The sequence below is a fragment of the Galeopterus variegatus genome, unplaced genomic scaffold, assembly GCF_000696425.1.
Source record: "Galeopterus variegatus unplaced genomic scaffold, G_variegatus-3.0.2 Scaffold2712, whole genome shotgun sequence".
NCBI lineage: Eukaryota > Metazoa > Chordata > Mammalia > Dermoptera > Cynocephalidae > Galeopterus > Galeopterus variegatus.
In genome coordinates this window covers 197999-219090 of record NW_007728823.1, presented here as the reverse complement: position 1 = coordinate 219090, position 21092 = coordinate 197999, and the positions used below count along the sequence as shown (strand labels likewise).

The window sequence follows — 21092 nt, the reverse complement described above, 5'->3', positions numbered from 1 at the left end:
TATCATGGTTGCCGGAATCAGGGAAAAAAGAAGTTGTATGATTTGTGTATAGTCACACAGCTGAGGAGTAGCAGAACGTGGATGTGACCCAGTTTTTCTGACTCCAAGTCTAGTGCTTGTTCTATCATTGGTAACTACAGTTACCCACCATTGGTGCCTTTTTCCATCTTGTAAGTTCTTTTGATTCTTCAGATGTGAGTGATATGGCTGTACTTCTATACTTTGCAAAACCATGCCTCATATAATCTCTCCCAATTCTGTTACTCAAAACCTGCCAAGCTGTAAGGAAGGAAGCAAACATATTATTATTCCAGTTTTACAGAAGGGAACACTAGCTTAGGGAAGTTAGGAGGCTAGGCATCATTACACAGCAAATATAGGGCACTATGTGGGTGGGATGGAAGGGACTTTTATTTCTTAAAGATCTTTTGGGGTCCGACCTTAGGCCACTCATTCATTCTTCCTTTCGTTCATTCAACAAACATTAATTGAGCACCTACATGTGTCAGGCACTGTTCTAGGTGCTGGAAATACAGCTGTGAAGAAAGCAAAGAGAGCCTGCATGGAGCTAGCATCCTATCTTAGGGCTTTCTTTGGGATCCATAAATTTTCCCTTGGAGCGCCTTATTTTTCTTTCTGTTGATAAATGCTGCTTTGTATCACGGGAAACTTTATTTATTTATTATGCCCTGGTGATTTTCAATATAAGTTGTGCTTCAGCATTAGCTGGGAAGTCTGTTAAAACTGCAGATTTCCAGGTCTGGGATAGGACTGTCATCTACAATTGTAATGAGCCCCACACACAATTCTGCTTCACAGACAAGTCCATACTATATCTTTTGGCACTTAAATATCTATTATATTGATTTCCCTGTAATTATTTGGTGAGTTAGTTTCACCTCCCTGGCCACATAGTCATCTCCTGGTGGACATTTATATTTTAACTCCTTTGTCTTCCAGCAGCACTTGGCCCTAGACTGGACACATGGCGGGTATTTACATAATTAATTATTCTCTTTAGATAATTGTTCGTTGGGCCATTTATAGGGAGGCCTTGTAGTACAGTGGAAAATGCACAAACTTTGAAGAAAGGCCCGGGTTGAATCTCAGTTCTGTCATTGTCCAAAGTGTCATACTGGTCAAGTTGCTGCACCTCTCCAAGCCTCCATTGCTCCCCCTGGATAAAAGTGATAATTACCCCAATCTTCAGAGTAGCTGTGAGGATTAAATGACACAACATAGAGGAAATGCCAAGACCAGGAACTCAAAAAATATTTGATGCTAATACTGTCCCTCTTCCCTTACTTTTGAAATTCCTAAGCAGGTGACGTTTGAGTGCTCTTCTAGAAGCTCAGGTTCGGACCACATGAAGCAGCAGTAAAAGGCCTGGTTTAGAAGTCGAGTGACCTGATTTCTAGTCCCAGCTCTGGCACTAATTTGCTGTGTGACATCTTTGGACCACAGGTTCATCATCTGAAAACTAAATTGAGCCAGTTTTCTCCCTCCTTTTTGTGAATTTGGGGAAAATGATAATTTGGAAAGGGTTCTTTTTAAGAGTTAATTCTAAAACATCATGATAGCAACAAAACACAACAAACCCAACATACACAGGCCCAACACAGAGCTTTTACATGGTAGGTATTCAAGAAGCATTTAGTGCAGGGCAGGCTGATTAGCTCAGTTGGTTAGAGCATGGTCTTATAACACCAAGGTCATGGGTTCAGATCTTTGTACTGACCAGTCACCAAAAACAAAAAGAAAAAAAACCATGAAGCATTTAGTAGATGAATATGACAAAACAGCCCCCAGTGAACAAATCTCTAATCTTCTTTCCAAATTTTCCCACTACCCCAAGTACTCCATACCCTTCCTTCCAAAAGGCAAGAGCTACTTGGCAGGACTTCACAATGTCAATTTTAATTTCCAACTTTGTGCTGTGATGTTTCAGAGTTTATACAGCTCCCAGGGAGAAGCAGTTGTCACCATGGCAACCTTCAGGCCACTGCAGTGAGAGAAATTAGTGCCTACCCGGACCTAGTAATTGCTGTACTCATTTCCTCTTGGATTCCTAACAGTGGATGCTTGAATACAAATACTGAGTGGGCTCCAGCCAGCGAGGGTAATAGTGTACAGTAATAAACTATCTGTTAGCTGATGCTTACATTTCAGACAAATTGAGGAGGTTGTCAAAGGCATTAGCTTCTATCCTTTCCAGGGAATCACTCTGAGAGATTTCACTAGGGGAGAAGGGGAAAAAAACAAAAAAGAAATATGAAAGAAATGACTGTATCCGCATGATAATTAGCTGTATGTGTGATCCAATAACCAGGGACTTCATTGTGTCCCTCTGAAAAAGAACAGGAACATGCTAGTTGTCCTCATATCATAAAGTGCTAACATCTCCCGTTAGGAGCAATGATGAGCATCTACAACCCAGGTGCAGTTGAAATGCAAGTTTCAGTAACCCCTGTTTCTGTGACAGGTTTTTCTCTTGTTTTTCTATGTCTGAGTCACAGATTGTTAGAAGTAGATAGGCCCTTTGAGAAAATCTAATCACATTCCCTTGTTTTACAGCTCTGAAAATACAAGCCTTGAGAAGAAAAGCAAATAGTATTTATATGAAGACTCAAGACTAGGATTGGGATCTCTGAGGTCCCCATTTCATCACTATAGTGAGGCTTTGATTTGGATTGAATTAATTCATTCATAATTCTTAATCCTTGGATTCCAAAAATCCTGTTCTGAGGCTATTGCAAAGTGGTCAACTCTTGCACATGGTGTCCATCATGGATTGTAATTATCTATTTCTTTTGCTCTGTGAGCAAACCGAGGACAAGAGGTTTATTCTATTCATGTGTGAATCCCTGATGGCTTCATATGGCTTAGCACATAGTTAGGGTATGAATGAATGGATGGACTAATGAATGAATTGATTTTTAAAAAAGACTCAAGAGCAAAGGAACCTGTTTTGTCCTGTACCATCCCCAAGCATGTAGGTAATGTCGGTGTTACCCTAAAATCCCAACATAAGCTACCATTTGCTGCCAGCTGAGAAAAAAAAATCTCAGATTCACAAATTGTACATTTGTGTGTTTCTACAGTTAATGTTCACTGAAGGCTCCAGATATGATGAGAGTCTTAGCCCACAGAAAGGCAGAGCCTAAGGCAGTTAACATCTTCTGAACAACACAGTAATGGCTTGCTCCTGGGCTGATTCATCCTATTCCTACCTAATGGTTTGCTTATTTAACTTGGCTGTTTTTCTCAGTAGGAGTTCTTAATGCATTTAAAGTTATCAAAACGCAACATTTAACTTGAGAGCAGAAGAATAGGGGTTAGGCTCAAGCAAACTGACTTGTCTCTAACTTGCAGTGAATTTCCTGTAATATGCACTAATTCTTGAGGAATTACTTTTAAAATTCTCATTGCTTGCCAATACCCAGAAGAGAAGTAGAGGTTCCCCAAGGAGCCAAGGTTGAAGGTATAGCATCTTCTTTAGAGATGTAAATTGGCTTCAGAAGTCCAGTGGATTGCTAAAATTAGAGATGCCCTACAGGAATTAACTGGACTTTGAGGTCCTTTGACTCAGGCTAACATTAAGAAGGATGCTGGAACACTGCATTACTGAGAAAGTTCTCTCTATATGTATGGGGTTTTTGGCCCTGGAAGCTGAAACCCAGGGACAAATGATTGAAGTTACATCTGACAAACGTGAGATCACACTGCATTATAAGGCTGCTTTACACGTTTGATGAATGCCTTTCATCAATACAGCTATAAATACTGTGTTTTTGTCATGCACTTATTGTATTTTAGATACAAAGATTATCTTCTGATGCACAATAAACTTCCAACACATTTTCTTCTATGTGGGTGTTATCTAAGAATGTGACACAAGGGAATAGCTACTCTAGCAGAAAGAAAATTTTTATGATTGGAATCTGTCTTCTTTTCTACTTAAAAAGTATTTCATCATCTATCAAAAATGCATTCAGTTCTTTGAAGCAAGGTTAATTATCTGAATTTTAATGGCTCTTGAAAATCATACCTTTTCTTCAAAGGTCCCTAGATATTATTTGTGCTATAAAGATAAAAATACTAGGGTTTCCTAAACACAATTTCTCTCCTAGAAAAATTATCCCCTTTCAACTCTGTTTTCTCTTAGAAAAAAATTTATTATTCCAATTATGAATGTCTTTTGATATGTTAGTAACTTACTTACATTTTTACGACCTCATTAAGTCCTCTGAAAGCTTGAGATGGGATTACTTTGACAGGGAGATAGGCGAGTGATCTATAAAAGAAAAAAGGAAAGCCAAGAATTTAAGATTTAAGATTGGGTGTCTTTTAAGGTCATGAATAAAATGTGTGTGTGTGTGTGTGTTTGTGTGTGACTAAAGAGTTCCCAACAGCTCTATACAGGTTGAGAATTTTAACTTCTATCAATAAAGGTACGTGCCATGACTCATCCTTAGTCTTTATCAAAGAGTATAAAATGTTGTGGTTATGATCACGAACCTTGGGATCAGACACACCTGGGATCAAATCCCCACTGTCCTATGACCTGGCTATATGACCCTGAACATTTTATTTAAGCCCTGTGTTTCAGTTTCTCCATCCATAAAAGTGGAATAATAATTCCTATTTCACAGTGTTGTTGAGATTAATTAAGATCACCCATGTAAAGGACAGGGCTTGGCACCAAGTAAATAGTTAAGTGTTCTAGAGCGGTCCTATAGGCTTGGTTGGGGGGGGTGGACAAGGAGCTATCTTGGATAAAGGGGAGAAATCAATGGTGAAAATACAATTGGAAACCAGGCAGGCAGGAAAAAGGAAGATTCACTCTATGCCATCTTCCCCAAGCAGCCTATTTTAATATTGTCCAAACCAGACCACTTTGCTCCTGTGGGTAACTCACACAGGCATCTCTGTCATTTGCAGAGGTGGGGGGGGACATCTGTGAGAACATTTCCTTCAGGCATTCCACTTCACCCACAGGAACAATCTAAATATTCTTGGAATTGAGATAAAAGCTATGCAGTACATAAGAGTTGAGAAAAGAGCAATGCTCAGCGATAGCAAAACCAGTACAGAAGGAACTTGGGATTAACATAAATCAGGAGAAAGCATCTGCAAGGCAGGGAAGAATGTTCAATCAACATTTGTTGGCATCTACAATGGTTCAAGAATTTGGCCCAAGGACCAGCAAAGAGGAAGGAAATGGACCAGGACATTTCAGGTTGGAAGTGAAGGTCAGGAACATGAAAACAGAGGTGGGAGATGCTACCTTGTTTTCATGTATATGTGCAGCAAGGACTACCTTAGCTACCAGGAAAGAGCACCTGTTCCATGAAGATCGGACTTCAGTGAGATGGCTTACTGTCACAGAAGGGGCTTGCTACTGGTGTAAGCTGCTGTCCAAAGTATGTGCACTCACCTATAACCTTATTTTATCTACTCGGCAGTGGTGTGAAGTAGGTATTACCCTTTGATAGCAGAATAAATTGGATCACAAAGAGATTAAGTAACCTGAGCAAGGTAATAACCAAGCAGACTGACTCCAAATGCCCTTTCCACTGTGCAGTACTGGGCTGAAGCTTGTGATTCCTAACTCACTATCTGTTGGTGAACAGGAGAGACAGGCATTTTAACCTTGCTGCTCTTGAGAGGAAACATGTCACACTTCCTCTGTTCCTCCTGCAAAGCAGCTTATCAGCAGTTCCTCCCTAAGAGCTAATGCAGAGTGATTTCAAAAAATTCATTTCAGAAAACTGCTTTCCGTCAACAGTCTCTTAGAGGTCATACAACCTAGGGGAAGTGATCTAAACTTCGTCCTCTGATTCTAGTCCTGTAGACAGTCCCACTAAGCACATCGTTCAACACTCAAACTTATTTAAGAGGGGATCTGAGAAGAACAGGGATAGTGGGGGGAGAAATCTTGCGATGGCATATTTGCTTCCTGTATTTCTTCTGGAATCATGTCCGCTTGGCTTCCTGATTAAAAACACAGTTTTATTGCTTTCTGCACTACCAAGCCAATAAATTTCCAGAAGAGAAAGCTGTATTCTACTGTACCCCATGCAGCATCAATAAAACTGACAGCCAAATTCTGATTCCAGAATCTTTATTGCTGGGGTAATGCAGTGCAGAACATATTTTGGAGAGTGTTTACATAAAAGCTTCAACTGAATCCTTCAGAGCTGTTTATTCATGCAAATAGAGCCCAGGAGCTGGAGCCTCTCAGCAGGCAGCCTCCCCCTCCAAATGCAAGCATGGTTTGGCTCCCAGAGGAGCAGTTTGGTTAAGATTTGACCAGGGAGGTTGTCTGAGCTTCTGATTGAGGGATAAGGAATGAGGAGCAAAGGTCGGACAGAAGTGACAGAAGCTGTAGATTATGCACTGGCAGTCCCCAGTGACTACAGAACAGCCCTGGTGCAAGATGAAATTTTGCAGAGTTGATGTTGATGCTGCAGAGCAGGAGAGGCAGCAGTGATGAGAGCAAAAATAGAGTCCCCACCATAAAAGAGACACCAAGCAAACAGCAGGTGACTTTGTGTATGAGGCTGGGTTATGAAAGAGGCCGGGGGTGGGGGGCAGAGAATGAAGAGAGGGGAGAGGTGAGGCAGGTGCACTGTGCTTTTCACGGCAGATGTGTTCCCATGAAGCAACGTGGAGAATGTGGTCTTGTGAATCCAAAACCATTTATCCCACTGACTTATATTTTTATTTCAGAGATGTCATGTCTTCATTTCTGATTTGTCTTTATAAAGCAATTGTCTAAATAACCCTGCAATTCTACTCCTGAATATACATCTGAGAGAAATTCTCAAACTGATACTTAAGGGAAACTGTACAAAAATTTTCTTCACAGCATTGTGGCATCAGGGAGTTGGAGGCAACCTGGGTGTCCAGCACTGGGTGAATGAGCAGGCAAAATGTGGACAGTGCACACCTAACTGAATAGGTCAGCATGTAGAAGCAAGCATGGGTGGACCTTAGAATCATGGGGCAAAGAGAAACAAGTAAGAAATTAATGAGATGTATAAAATATTATTTGCAGAATTAAAATACATGCACACCAAATGTTAGACATTTTAAAAGAAAATACATGAACATACATTGGAATTTACTGTGTAAGGAGAGTTGAGAGGAACAGAAGTGGGAAAAAGGGGTAAAATAAATGAAAGCAGAGAGGGAATTTGAATGAATGGACCAATGATGATGTTACTTGAATGAAGAAATATGATAATCATATGATTAACTTAACTCTGTACCTGAGAGACAAATGGAAAAAAAAAAGCTTTATTTTGGTGTACTGACTGTCTGCCTGCCTGCCTGCCTCCTTGGCTCCCTCCCTTCTTACTTTCTTTTTTTGAAGTTAGACATACATGTATTCCAAGAATTTTGTGAACTTCAGCAACTCTTGTGGAAAGGTCTAGTCAAATTATCATTTGATATAGAGCAGAAGCCAAGGAGATCTGGGGAAAAAGAGCCTTAAGGCAAGGACAGTTCAGTGATTTTGCTGTCCAGGGTCAACAAAAGGAATGAAAGCTATGCATAAAGCAAAGAAAAATAAAGGACAGGAACTGATCTTTCTTAGCAAAAGACAGCAACACTCCCAAACTCTGTATCTCAGATGCGTGGTAAAGAACTAGAGTTGCTGGGCAAACATGAGGTTGAACTTTCAGGGTTCCTGAAAACAAGACAGCTGTGGGAGAATATGGCTGTGGAGCCATGCAGCTACTTACATTTATTACATTTTCACAGTCCTTTTTATAGTTTTAAACTTTAAAAAGATGAATCAGTGATGCAAACAAAGGTGGTACCTGGATTATGACCAAACCCCACCTTGCCCAAGTGCCTTTGCCACAGATGTTGAAACAAACACAGTCACCTCTTGGTATCCATGGGGGATTGGTTCCGTGGATGCTCAAGCCCCTTGTATAAAATGGCATAGTATTTGCATATAACCTGTGCATATCCTCCCATATACTTTAAATCATCTCTAGATTACTTATAATACCTCGTACAATGTAAATGCTATGTAAATAGTTATACTATATAGTCTAGGTAATAATGACACAAAAAGTCTGTACAGGTTCAGTGTAGATGCAATTTTTTAAAAATATCTTTGATCCATGGTTGGTTGAACCCATGGATGCAGAACCCCTGGATATGGAGGGCCAAGTGTACTTACATTAGATGACAAAGGCTGCCTTAGCTTCATCAGCTCTGGAACCACCATCTACTCATTAATCCCATTTCCAGGTCTCCAGTCCTTCCAGTTGTGGGTTAAAGCTGAATTAGAAACAGTCTCTACCCCTTAGAATTGGAATTAGGTCACTTACCCAAGACCTGGGATTTTGTGATTGGTCATTACTCTGGTGAAGCCCTGTATGTTGTCTAAATTGGACCCAACAATATTTGGAGGGCAGGAGTGCACCTGCAGTGGCTACCCTCACACCATGTTGTTGCTTGTTTTTGCCTCAATACCTTATCCTGTAGCCTACTTGGTCTCCCCAGAGTCCATCTATGAGTGGGGCCCTTTCTAGTTCCTGCCTACCCTTCTTCCCAATCACCAGATCCTGATCCCTGTATTTCTGCCCCTTAGGGGACACTGCTGCCCCAGAACAATTCCTAGTTACTATCTGGTTAGGATTAACCTAGCATCTCTCACTGCTGGGTTCTCACTTTCGAACTGAGCCCCTTGGCACAGATAGGGATGCTGTGCTGGGGCTACCCTGTGCTGTAGGTTTAGTTCCCATAGTGGATGCTGTGGTGATATCTAAATCACCCTGTAGGACTGAGGCATTCATTCTGCCAGCTTCTGGGAGAGTGAGCAGTTGAAGCTCTCTGCTGAGTTGCTTTCCAGAAATTATGCTTTCAGCCTAAGATTGCTACATCACCCAAGATCATGTCTTCTCTCCTAGGCAGCCCTCATCCAATGACTGGTCAATGCATAAAATAAAAGCCTGGCCCCCTTGACTCAAGGGGGGACTACTCAGAAGGACCATCCTGTCTTCAGAGGTCCTTCCTATCAACTCTTTTACCAGGGCTCCTGATAGAGTTTGGATGTGTTGTCCCTCCAAAAACTCATGTGGAAATCTGATCCCCAATGTGACAGTGTTGCGAGCTGTTTGTGTCCTGGGGGTGGATCCCTCATGAATGGATTAATGCTCTCCCTGGGGGGTGGGGGTAGTGAGTGAGTTCTTGCTCTGTTAGTTCCCATAAGAGCTGGTTGTTTAAAAGACCCTGGCACCCCCCCCCTCTTGCTTCCTCTCACCATGTGATCTGCTTGCACCTGCTGGAAGCCTGCCGCTTTCCGCCGTGAGTAGAAGCAGCCTGAGGCCTGCGCCAGATGCAGCTGTCCCAGAATCATAGGCCAAATAAACTTCTGTTCTTTATAAATTACCCAGTCTCAGGTACTCTGTTATAGCAAAACAGAAATGGCCTAATACAGCTCCTGACTGGATCCCCTTCCTAGCCAACCCCAATTGCCAAGCTCCCAGTGCACCTGTGTTAGAATCCAGCAAAGGGAAAACTTACAGATAAGCAAACAGCATTCAGATAAATCCAATTACCTTGAAGAAGATAATGTCACCTTATTATGTCTTCCCTAGTTGTTTCTAATGTCTCTTGGGTACTCAGGGATGGGGCTTGCACCCCCTCTTTTTTTTTTGTTTGGGTTTGATGACATAGATGGCCTTGGAAGGAGCCAGTTTGTTCAGTTCACTGTCTCATTAACTAACCCTCTAGTAATAGCAGTTGGAGAGCTCTAGTGCACCCTTCAAGGAAATTGAAGATTTGTAAATCTTTCCTTATAAAAACCTATCAATTGGGATACATTTGCATTATCAAAGAGTTCTTTGTTCTACAGAAGGATTCACTGCAGGGTTCCCTAAAATAGCAAACTCCCTAGGTGAATAGAAAATATGCTTTAATTGACACAGTCACTTTTTAAAGACAGGTATTGCATAAAGCAAATTATAACTGTAGGCTCCTTATCTCCTCTCTGTTTTTCAGAGCTTGAGTGCACGATGGTTCCCAGGGCAGGGCCATCTTCTGAGGCCCACAGGCTGAGCAGGGCCAGAGGGAGAGGAGAGCCAGGGAAAATCCAGTACCAATCTAGAGTTCCCAAAGCCTGGGTGGGGTCTTTGGCCACCTTGACAGAGCTTTTGCCTTTCCTTCTGCTCAACACATAGCAGAAAGGAAATATTTTTATTCACTACCTAATAATTGTTTAAAAAATCCATCTTATATTATTGATTTAAGAAAGCTGCAAACATCCATCTATTTTCCACAGACGATTAGTTTATTGCTGGAGCTACACGCTGAATTTTAAAACAACACAAAATCAGAGGGAGAGAAAAAAGAGAAATCAGAGATGGCCAAACCTTTTTTGTCTAATGAACTTGTGGAAATAAGAGGGAGTTTATTTAATTATTTAAATTCAAAAGAATGTTACTGTTTTTGTATTTATTAATTAAGATCTTGTTCTACATTTAACAGAGACTTAAGAATTTCTGTATGCTTTCAAAGCTGCTCAGTAATTATAATAGACTTGCTTTCATCTTGGAATAAAATAAAAATGGATTTCCCCTTTTGAACTGATTTTAAATCTTCAAGCTTTTAAAGGCATAGATCTATTTGGTAACTTCACTACAGGGAGTGTCTTAATTTATTGGCCTCTTGTCTTCAGCATTTAACTAGAGGGAGCTGAGGCTTCACTGTTAACTGATGTGTGAAGTCAGTATAGATGGACATCCAGTATGTTAAGCTTTACATCAGAAAATTTTGGAACACTCCTTAAAAATACCCCCAGGTGGTTTTGATTATTGTTTGACTACTTCCTGAAGGACTTATTGTGTTAGGCTCAAGGAGTCAGAGTGAAAGGGCTGCTTTCAAGTCGTTTGGTTCAACCCCTCACTTTACAGAGGAAGAATCTTACACTGGGAAAGGTGAAACTACTTCCCTGAAACCACCTTGCAATTCAGAGGCAGATCTGGACTGAAACATAGGTCACTTCATTTCTGATCCAGTACTGTGTCCTCCATCAATCAAATCACATCAGTAGTGTTCATCTGGGGGTTTGTCGACAGACCCCACCAAACTATCCTCTGCTTTTTGTGTGAAAACCTAGCCTCCTGAACAGAACCATCAGCTTCTTGAGGGCATGTCCTCAGTCTTCAAGACGCAGCTCAAATTCCTGTTCCTCCATGAAGCTTTGGAGCCTACCAGAGTGGTTTTTCTCTCCTCCCTTTATCTTCCTCTGCACTCAATGACTACACTATTTTTTTCCTTCACTGTTATTTGAGAATTTACAGGTGTCCTATATGAACATTTTCCTCTGTTCCACCAGAGCAGAACACCCAGTCTCTGATGGATTCTGCTTTCACACTGTCTCTTGTTTCCAGCCCCTTTGTTCCTTACACACTACCACTCTTAGCCATTCTTTTCTCTACCTCAACTGTTCTAGAGTCTCCTAATTGGTTTCCCCTCACTCCATCCTGGCTCTCCCTTGGCAGTTAAGAGTGCAGACTCTGGAGCCAGGCTGCCTGGCTTCAAATCATAGCTTCATTCCACATCTATAAAATATGTGTAACCTATAAAATCCGTAGCTCACTCCATCCTGGCTCTCCCTTGGCAGTTAAGAGTGCAGACTCTGGAGCCAGGCTGCTTGGCTTCAAATCATAGCTTCATTCCACATCTATAAAATATGTGTAACCTATAAAATCCGTAGATTCTTGAGATTGAATAAGAAAAATATAACACTAATATAGTACACAGCACAAGATAAGAACTCAATAAGTACTTTCAATTCACAGCTGCTCTCTCTGAAAGATTTAAGCTACCTGGACTATACCTAACGACAACTCTACTTCCTTGGCAGGGGGTAGGGGTGGGTGGGTTCAGTACTTTGGAATCAAGTCTTCTTTTTGTCATGGGTCACCCTTAAGTTTGTAACATGCATATGACTTGTCCCTGATTGTTGACCCTCTACTGATTATACATAGGACAACTGGGAGGGAGGATAAACACTCCCACTTGGTACTTGTCTTTTGGGCTCAGGTATTTCTTATAGGCCTAACCTGGTAAACTTTTAAATAAACGATAAAAAAACCCCACTTTCCATTAAATATTTCAACTCTAGAGAGCCACTCTGCAGAGTTTGCATTTGCTTATTGATTTTAAAAAGTTTAGTCAGTTGGAATTCTCCCAGTGGAAAGTGCAATGTGAGTGACTCTCCTCCAAGACAGCCATTACAGAGCACCTAAGAAACTGTGAGGAGCTTATGACTTATCATGTGAACCAAGATGTTAAGAAGATTCCCTGGATAATGGAATTTCCAAGTCATTTGTTCAACTACTAAATTAAAAATATAAAGTCTAGAGGAAAATGGTAAATATATCTAAGCCCTTACTCAAAACCCATTTAAAGTTTTCCAAAGATACAAAGCAAAATAACCTAATCTCTATCCTTAAACTAGAATTCTTCTAGCGATACTATAACATGACAAGAATAACTCTGGTAAATAAAATTCCATGTTGATTTCTCCGCAGGGAATGTAATGATTTCTCAAAAATATTTTTCAGAAGCAGAGAATATTATGTTGTCAGGGCAGTGACATTACAAATATGCTTCAGGAAGCTCTTTCATTACAAGTTTCTTTTTCCCAGCACTTTAAAACTTTTTTTTGAGTGAGCGAGTTGCAACTGATATACCACATACTTTTAATTAATCTGAGGATAGGTCTGAAGTGCCTGGAATAAGTGGCATGTGTGCCTTCACTTTTCACTAGCTCATCTGCTCTGATAGATACCAATTTGTGTGGTTGCCTGGCTCAAAAATGCTCCCTTCTCTGGAAGTATCTCATCACTGGTTTCATCACAGGAAAAAAATCTCATTGACTGAGATTCTATGCAGGGGGGTGCACAGGCCAATCAGATTCTCTCTCTTGGAAATTTGAAACATACAATGGAGGGACAGAGAAAGGAGTCTTTGGAACTGACTTATTGTAAAGGTGGAATATAGAGAGAAGTTCCCTGATTTCCTGTTGCTAAGATACCAGATTTTCTCTGGATCTTACCAGCATCCTTCTACCTTCTTATCCTATTAAGTTCATCTTTTATGATTAAATTTGTCAGAGTTGCTTTCTGCTGCTTACAAAGGAGAAAAGCCTTAAGAGCCTCTCCTAAGGTTCTCAGGGCAATCACTGTCCCACTGATGGTCCATAACACAGACAGGGCATGTGTTGGTGCTGGTGAGAGAGCAGAAGGCTTTCAATAGTGATTCCCCAGTGGCACCTCTAAGCAGGTGTCAAAGGCCAGGACTGAACTTATGGGATAACCATGTTAGCCCAGCTGACTCTATAGAGAGTGAGCCTTAAAGAACTATAGTTCAAATGACACCTCCCCCAAGGCTTGTTACTCCAGCTAGAAGGGATGGCCCCCTCCTCTGAACTCCTACTTTGTTTAAAACCTTCATCTAGCTTTTATCACCTTTTGTATTTCTCTGCAGTCATCTAAGAACTGGCCCTCCCTTTCCTATGTCTGGAAGACTGCAAGCTCCTGGAGGGCAGGGACAATCCTGTATGTAGTCCTGTACATTCAGTACATAGTTCCTGAGTTGTCAGCAAGTCTGACCTGACGGTTTCCTATGTGTCCAGCCTGAGAGACAGGGATGAGGCATGGGGAAAGGAAAGGACACAGAATGGACTTGGATGCTCTAGCTGAGCAGACAGGATCAAAACCAGCTAATAACTGGGATTAGGTGGTATGTTTCAGAGGTCTCAGCCTGGGCTGAAAAGGCCGGATATTGAACTCCAAGCAATAATGAGCTCTGTCTGCTATTTTGGGATTCTAACTTATTCACTTTCTAGGCTGAGAAGACCTGGTGGGTCATTTTCTCTAATTAACACCTTTCTGAAACAAAACTATTCCATCAGGCCTGCCCCTTGGATGATAGATACCTACTGTTCAATCCCACATATGGGCTGTGGGCTTTTCAGTCTCCTCTGCATCATCAGGTTGTTACAATAATACATTGCAGTTATGTGAAAGCTTTATTTCTGAATACTTTTGGCTCTTTTGTCTCGTTTATTTTCACCACAGCCAGTCCCACTCAGGGATGGAATTATCATGCTACTTTTACAGGCAGCACAAGGGTCTTATCACTAGCCCAAACCTACAATGCAAATTAGGGACAGGGGATCTGGTACTAGAACCCAGGTCCATCCAGTTTTTGTCCTGTTGATCAATTCAGATAATTTGGGGGCTGTGTCGGATCCTACCCTGTCACTCTAGAGGATCTCTGCCCCTGTGGGCAGAAATGTTGTCTGCTGCTGCTCATGAGGTGGAATTAGGAACCCAGGAGTAGAGTAACATCATTGCATCAGAATCAAGGACAAATGTAACAGCAAGGGATAAAACCTTCATTCTGGGAGTTGAGTTTTACTTATAAATTGTATTTTTCTAAATTAGGCCCAGGTGGCATTAAAGAGCTGCAGTTCAGGGCCACAGAGAAAGCAGCTGTGAGTGATTTGCTGCATGGGAGGGGGTGTCATCTCCTAGAGAGGCGGAAGCTGAGAGTAAATGAGGACCCTGTGGAGAAGCTGCTAGAAGTGACCCACCAAGTCAGAGAGCCCACCTGCCTAGTGGGTGGGATTATTTTAATTATCCTCTTAAAAAAAGAAAGCTGGTGGGAAATTTGCTAAAATCTGCATTAAATGTGATTTTTCTCCAACCTCAAGGAGATGCCAGAACAGAGCACATGTATTCGCATGGAGCCAACCCTCCGGGTCTGGAATTTAGCAGCAGAGCCCCTTTCTACCACCGTGACTCAACTGGCTTTAAAACCTCATGTGTAAGATCAGAGTTACACATGGCCAAGACACCATTTTGTGCAGCCACTCTGGGAGATTACATTTTGGAAAAAGACCTTTGGTGACTCATTTCAAGAAGCCAATTGAGGGGCTTGGGGAAAAGATAGAGGTGTGTAAAGCAGCAGAACTGGCACCTTTAATCTATTTGATTTACACAGCAGAACTGGCACCTTTAATCAATTTGATTTACTGTTTTTGAAATTAAAAAAAAAGAAGAGGGAAGAAGAAACTCAAGGAATCATTGCTCTGCATGGGAGCAGCTGGGTGCAATGCAGAAGGGATCTGTGCGGGAACCTTTCTGGCTCTACACTTGCATTGAGATTTTGGGAACTCTGTTGCTTGTTTTTTGTGTCCTGCTAAACAAATAAAATCCAGTCCTTCCAAAGCTTCCCCCAAGGAGTCTGTTTAAGAATTGCCTCTAAAGCAAGGCTGGGAGAGCAGAGTCAGAACTAAGATTCAAGATCAACATTTTCCTTGCCTTTGTTTTTTGGGGGAGGTGAGGTGGGGTAAGGGAATGGGATATGAACTTGTCGAATTCTGGGATGTTTTGGCTGGCTCAGCTGTCGGGAAGCTGAGGGTAGGGCTAAGCTGTGCTACTTGCAAGAGCTTGGTAGCCTTCCCTCTGCCTTGTGGACTCTTTCCTGGGGCCTGTTACCTGCTATCCTGCACTGGGAACCCATCTGCCTCAGTTCAAGTTGCCTTAGTGCTTTTTTTTTTTTTTTTATTATTTTTTTTTTTATTAATGAATCTTGGGCCGGGGGTTGATTCTTCTCTACTGAGTGAGTTTAAAACAAACAAGGGCTGATCGGTTAGCTGGTTTGGTTAGACTGGCACTCATAACACCAAAGTCCGGGGTTTGATCCCTGTACCAGCTAAAACAAACAAACAAACAAAGGAATAATATATAAACAAACAAAAATGAAAACAATCTAGATGGGAATATTAATGTGGGCAAGATTCATGTATTGGTTCTCAAAGGAATAATATATAAACGAACAAAAATGAAAACAATCTAGATGGGAATATTAATGTGGGCAAGATTCATGTATTGGTTCTCTGAAGCTGAGATATCTATTTCCCATTCAAAGGGTAGACTAAGAGCCTACAAATTCTAGGACTTGGCTGCTGACATAACACAGAGAATTCCACCCACTCCCTGTAGCACCTTCTCACCTTCCCACTCTCTAGGATGGAGATTTTAAAATGACATGTAAATGTGGCACATGCTGGCTAACATGTGTGCTTCCATTCTGATTGGTTTATTGTTCCTACTCAGTTATCTACTCAGTTTAATCATCATGGAGCTCAATAAACACCTTAATTATATTACACATCAAATTCTGGAACTCCTGAGTTGAATAAGACCTCTTTAAGTGGTTCTCACTCTAGTGCAATGATTCAAAACCAAGGGGGTGGGAGAGGTTTTGCCACCCAGGGGTCATTTGGCAAATGTCTAGAGATATTTTTGTTTGTCACCATTTCGGAGGGTGATGCTACCATCTTCTAGTGGTTAGAGGCCAGGGGTGCTGTGAAACATTCTATAATGTACAGTCATCCCTGCACAACAAAGAATTATCTGGCCCCAAATGTCAATGGTGCTGAGGTTCAGAAACCTGCTCTAGCAGAAGAAGCACACATTGAACAAATGCTTATATTATGCTGGGGTATGTGCAAATTATATGGAAGTACAGGGTCTGAAAGCAAGTATGTGGAAGGGGAATCTGGAGCGGGGAAGGGGTGTGGTAGGCATCAGGGAAGGTGCATGGTGAAGTGACTCCTAGTCATAGTTTTTACTCAATACTTTTGCAACCAACCATCCAAGAATGACTTTTAGTGGAAGTTTGTTAGTCAAGAACTATGTATTGGGATTTTTTTTTTCTTTTTGCACAACCCTCTGAGTAACTTAATCAAATATTTCTGATGGCTTTATGTCTTCCCTTAAAAAAAAATTTCCCCCAAATCCTGGGAGAGACATGAAGAGGGAAGAATTCATTCAACCTATTCCTTGCTTCTCAGCAAGGAATCTCTAGTCTACTTTCACCTCTAGTTCTTCCACCAGGACTCTTCTTTCCTTCTCTCCTTCAAGGTCAAATTCCTAACCCTTGTCCCATGAAGGCTACCCTTGGAGATTTTACTCCACAGTGATTGATTTATTCTCTGAAATCCTTAGAGACTTGTCGCCTCTCTCCCCATCTACACTAGTCTCTTGGGGTGTGTTTCTACCTAGATTATGGGCTCCTCAAGGACAGGAACCGTGCCCTGGACAGGGGCATCCCTCTACAGCATCAATCTCTGTTCTGGATCCTGATTTCCACTGGAGGTAAGAGAAAGCAGAAGACACTCAGGAAAGATGTCAGGAGATTAACATCTTCCTGTGACACTGGACTGTTGGATAGTGCATTTTATCCTTCCAAAGCATCTAGATTGTGTCTTATGATAAAGTCTAAAAGTTTAATCTTTGTTCAGTAGGCACAACATGTGAAAAATAAATTGCCGTAATTATTATTAGCATATTCTTACTAACAGATTTTTCAGAAGCTGTTTCCATATCAAGCAGATCAACCTTTCTGTTGTCATAGAGACAAAGATCTTTATATAACCATAGGCAAGGTGAGATTTTTTCCCCCTCCTTCCTTCCAGTTGCCTGGCACTAATAAGAAAAAGAAAGAACATTTTTCAAATCAATTTTTTTCTTTTACTTTTTTCCCCAATTAAAATGAGTAAAAATGTTGAAGGCTATATTTTTGTATCACATTTTAGATTTTACATACCTATCTTTTTAATGAAATATATACGGGGAGGAAAGATGTGAGCAATTTGGAAAATGCCATTTTCAAAATTTTCAAGCAGTGGGCTAGTCAGTGATAAGCAATTTTAATCCATGTACCTTTTTTTTTTTTCTTCTTAAACCAAATAGTGAACTTTAGACAGAAGTCTTTGAAGGCAGGGCCTGAAATGACTAAAGCATAAGTTAATCTCTATTGAGGGATAGCTGATGAATTTTAAGGTGCTCAGTGGAATTCACCTTCTCCAATCTTCAGAACCCAGAGTATATATCCCCTCTCTCTGAAGAGCCAGATCCCATAGGTAAATAAAGGCAAGAAGACACCCATCTTCTTCTGGAAGCTTTATCTCATAATTTCAGCTCTCTTCTTTATACATACTCCTGATAACTTGTTATTCATAGCACTTTCCTGTCTTGTAATCATTGTTTACGTTTCATTCATTCATTATAAGAGGATTTCAGCATAACCATCTGCTTTTCCTGTTCTTTGCCTCAATATTATACCTCTACTCCTCTGTCTTCTTTCCTCAGGTCTCAAAACTATCCCCACTCTTTCTAAGATTAATCCTTCCCCTCTGTTCTTAGACTGATGCTCTTCTTCCACCCCCATTGAGATCATACTGCAACAAATAGTATTCCTTCCTCATTCCTTGTATCTTCAGTCTGTCCTTCTCCATGGATTCCTTCCTCTATTCCTCTTTGAAGAAAAAAAAATCTTTCCTCAATTCTGCTTATTTGCTATCTGTCTCTGAGTTTGGGGTTTTAATTTTATGCCTTTTTGCAATAAATAGGTGTTGCGTATATATGTGTGTGTGTGGAGGGGGGATGGGGAAGGTCAGTGTATAGAAAAAAGAAGTTTAAAATATACTTCTTGCTCTCCAAGAAGATTATACCTCCATGAAGAGCAATGCCTTGGTTCTCAAATTTTAATGTGCATCAGAATCACCTAGCTTGTTAAAATGCAGACTGCTAGACACTACCCTCAGAGTGTCTGGTTCAGGAGGTTTGGGCTGGGGCCTAAGAGTATGAATGTCTATTTCCAAGGTGATGTTGATGCTGCTGGTCTAAGACCACAAGGAGAAACAGCGCTTTAAAGTAAGAACTTTCCTATTGGTTCATATGCATCTCTCTTGTCCTATGGATATTGGAGTCACTGTGTTGTGCCAAAAAAGTTATCCTGTTTTGGCCCACATAGGCTCTACCTCCATGGGTCTCTTGCCTGGAAGATAAGATTATCTTTCACTCATCTGATCCTCAGGAAACACGACCTTGTGAGTGCTACCATGCTTGGCTAGGGAGTCTAAATGTCTAGGAGAGGATACTCCTGGTAATAGATACTAACATAGGGCCTGTGGAGGGAGGAAGTCAAGGATTTTCTAGAATCCCACATAGATGGTAAAGAACCAGCTCCTTTTTGAGAACCAGACTTGCTAGCTTCGGTGCTAACTATTGTGCCTATTTCCCACCTCCACCCCCAAACCCTGTCAGCCTATAAAATCTTTTTTGAGGGTTTCTGGGATTCTCTAAATTGTGCTGTGGGACAGCAAGAGTACATGTATTATTTTATTTTTTCATTTCAGCCTTCTCCAGGGAAGGGGTCTCCTCCTGAGACCAGCATGGGTGTGGTAACATGAGCCACTGAGAGATCTCAATGAAAAGCTGAATCCAAAGGAACTAGGACTTGGTCCACCCATTCCTAGCCCCCACCCACAAACGGGGGTTCTCCACTCAGTACTAACTTTGGAGAAGCTGGGAGGTTTTTTTTGTTTGTTTGTTTTTTGTTTTATTTTATTTTATTTTTTTATTAAAGAAGGAGTAATTTTCTTACAAAGACAAGCAAATATAAGAAAGATGATTAATGGATAAAGTCCTGTCTTTGCTACTCAATAGCTGTGGGCCCTTGGGTAAGGGATTCCATCCCTTTGGATTTTAGTTTCTCTTAATCTGTGTGATGAGTATCAGGCAAGTGAGAAAGTCTGTGAGTGGCACAGTCATTCACAGGAGCCACAGGGGAGGCTTGTCAGGGAAGCACAAGGGCTGGAACTTGGAAGGCAGGTTCCATAGATTTGTTGATTGATTGAAACAAATCCTATCAGCATGGTCATCACCTTCAGAGAATGGAGCTGACAAGATAATTAATGGAAACTAATTAATAAAAATCCCTCAGACCTTGAACTGTATCTCTCAACCACAACTATTCCCAGAAGGCCATTAACTCTTCCACAGGGAGAAGCCAAGCCCAGTGGGAAGGGTGAGTGCTGTTTATGACGTGGTGGTCCCTTTTCTTCCTCAGCATAGAATTCCATCCTCTCTAGGGGTTAGAAGGTCATGAAGACCTCCACCAGCCTGGTGCCTTTTGATACTCTTCCCCTCCCCCCCTTCTTTTCTTTCCTTTTCTCTTTTAACAGCCTCATTGAGGTGTAAATCGCATAACATAAAATTCACCCATTTAAAATGTACAGTGAGATGGTTTTACTATGTTCACGTACAACTGTCACCACAAACTAATTTTAGGAAGTTTTCATCACCCCCAAACTCACACCCATTAGCAGTCATCCAGTCGCCCCCCCTCCCCGCCCCAGCCCCTGGTAACTACTAATCTACTTTCAGTCTATCCAGACATTTCATATAAATAGAATCATATAATAGGCAGCACCTATTTCTAAACAGAGGAAAGGAGACGTGGTGACACTCCGGTACACTAGCACCAACGGCCTCCTTCTGCCCTTTATCCCTTCACTTCAGGAAACAGCTCCCTCCACCTGCTTGCTGATGTGACGTTCCCTTTATCACGTCTGTGAGTGTGGAGGTGGTCCCAGCAGTGGGACACGAGGCCTTTCGTTGATTAGACAATTAGATCGAAGTGCAAGTGCCTCTGGGGTCACTGAGAGGCATGCGGGCACTGGTTGGGGGAGGTGTGCCTAGCAGACCCAATGACAGGTCAGGTTGCCCCTGGCCGTAGGGCCTGACACTCCATTCCTACAGGTCCGCAGGGTGCCAGAGCCTACAGTAAGCTATGCCCACCTGGATGGCCCAAGGCTCAAAGGCACCTAGAGACCGCTGCTGGCGGAGGAGCATCACACCCCGGTCCCCTTCCAGCAGTGCAGAGAGCAAGGCCTTCTCCTGGGGCTTCTGAGCACTTCCACGGCCCAGGGGGAAAGAGCAGGTGCGGGGCTGCCAGGGGCACGGGCTGGCAAAGGCAGCCCCCGAGCTTTCGGTTCCCATCACCCCAAAGGGCGGGAAGTTTGCTAGGGGGAAGCGCCCAGGCAGAGGGGGCTGAAAGACAGGCAGGGGCGGTGGAGCGGGGCGAGGGAGGGCCCCGTGGAGGGGCGGCGGCGGCGCCCGTACTCACAGTCGGCTGAGGCCGGCCCGCGGCCCGGGGCAGCGCAGGGCGCCGTCGGGGGGGCAGCTGCAGGGGCCGGGGCA

The 21092-nt window shown here is 42.1% G+C and overlaps 1 protein-coding gene across 1 annotated transcript in view; it reads right to left on the bottom strand.

Moving 5' to 3' along the window:
- Window positions 1-21089, bottom strand: part of LHCGR (luteinizing hormone/choriogonadotropin receptor) — a gene marked incomplete at its 5' end in the record, with an annotated part of 54986 nt that extends 33897 nt beyond the window's left edge. Inside the window, 3 exons of the mRNA XM_008582737.1 lie at window positions 2163-2237; window positions 4223-4294; window positions 21019-21089. Coding sequence (XP_008580959.1) covers window positions 2163-2237; window positions 4223-4294; window positions 21019-21089 — 218 coding nt within the window. The remainder of the gene's footprint in view (window positions 1-2162; window positions 2238-4222; window positions 4295-21018) is intronic.
- Between the last annotated feature and the right edge of the window lie 3 nt (window positions 21090-21092).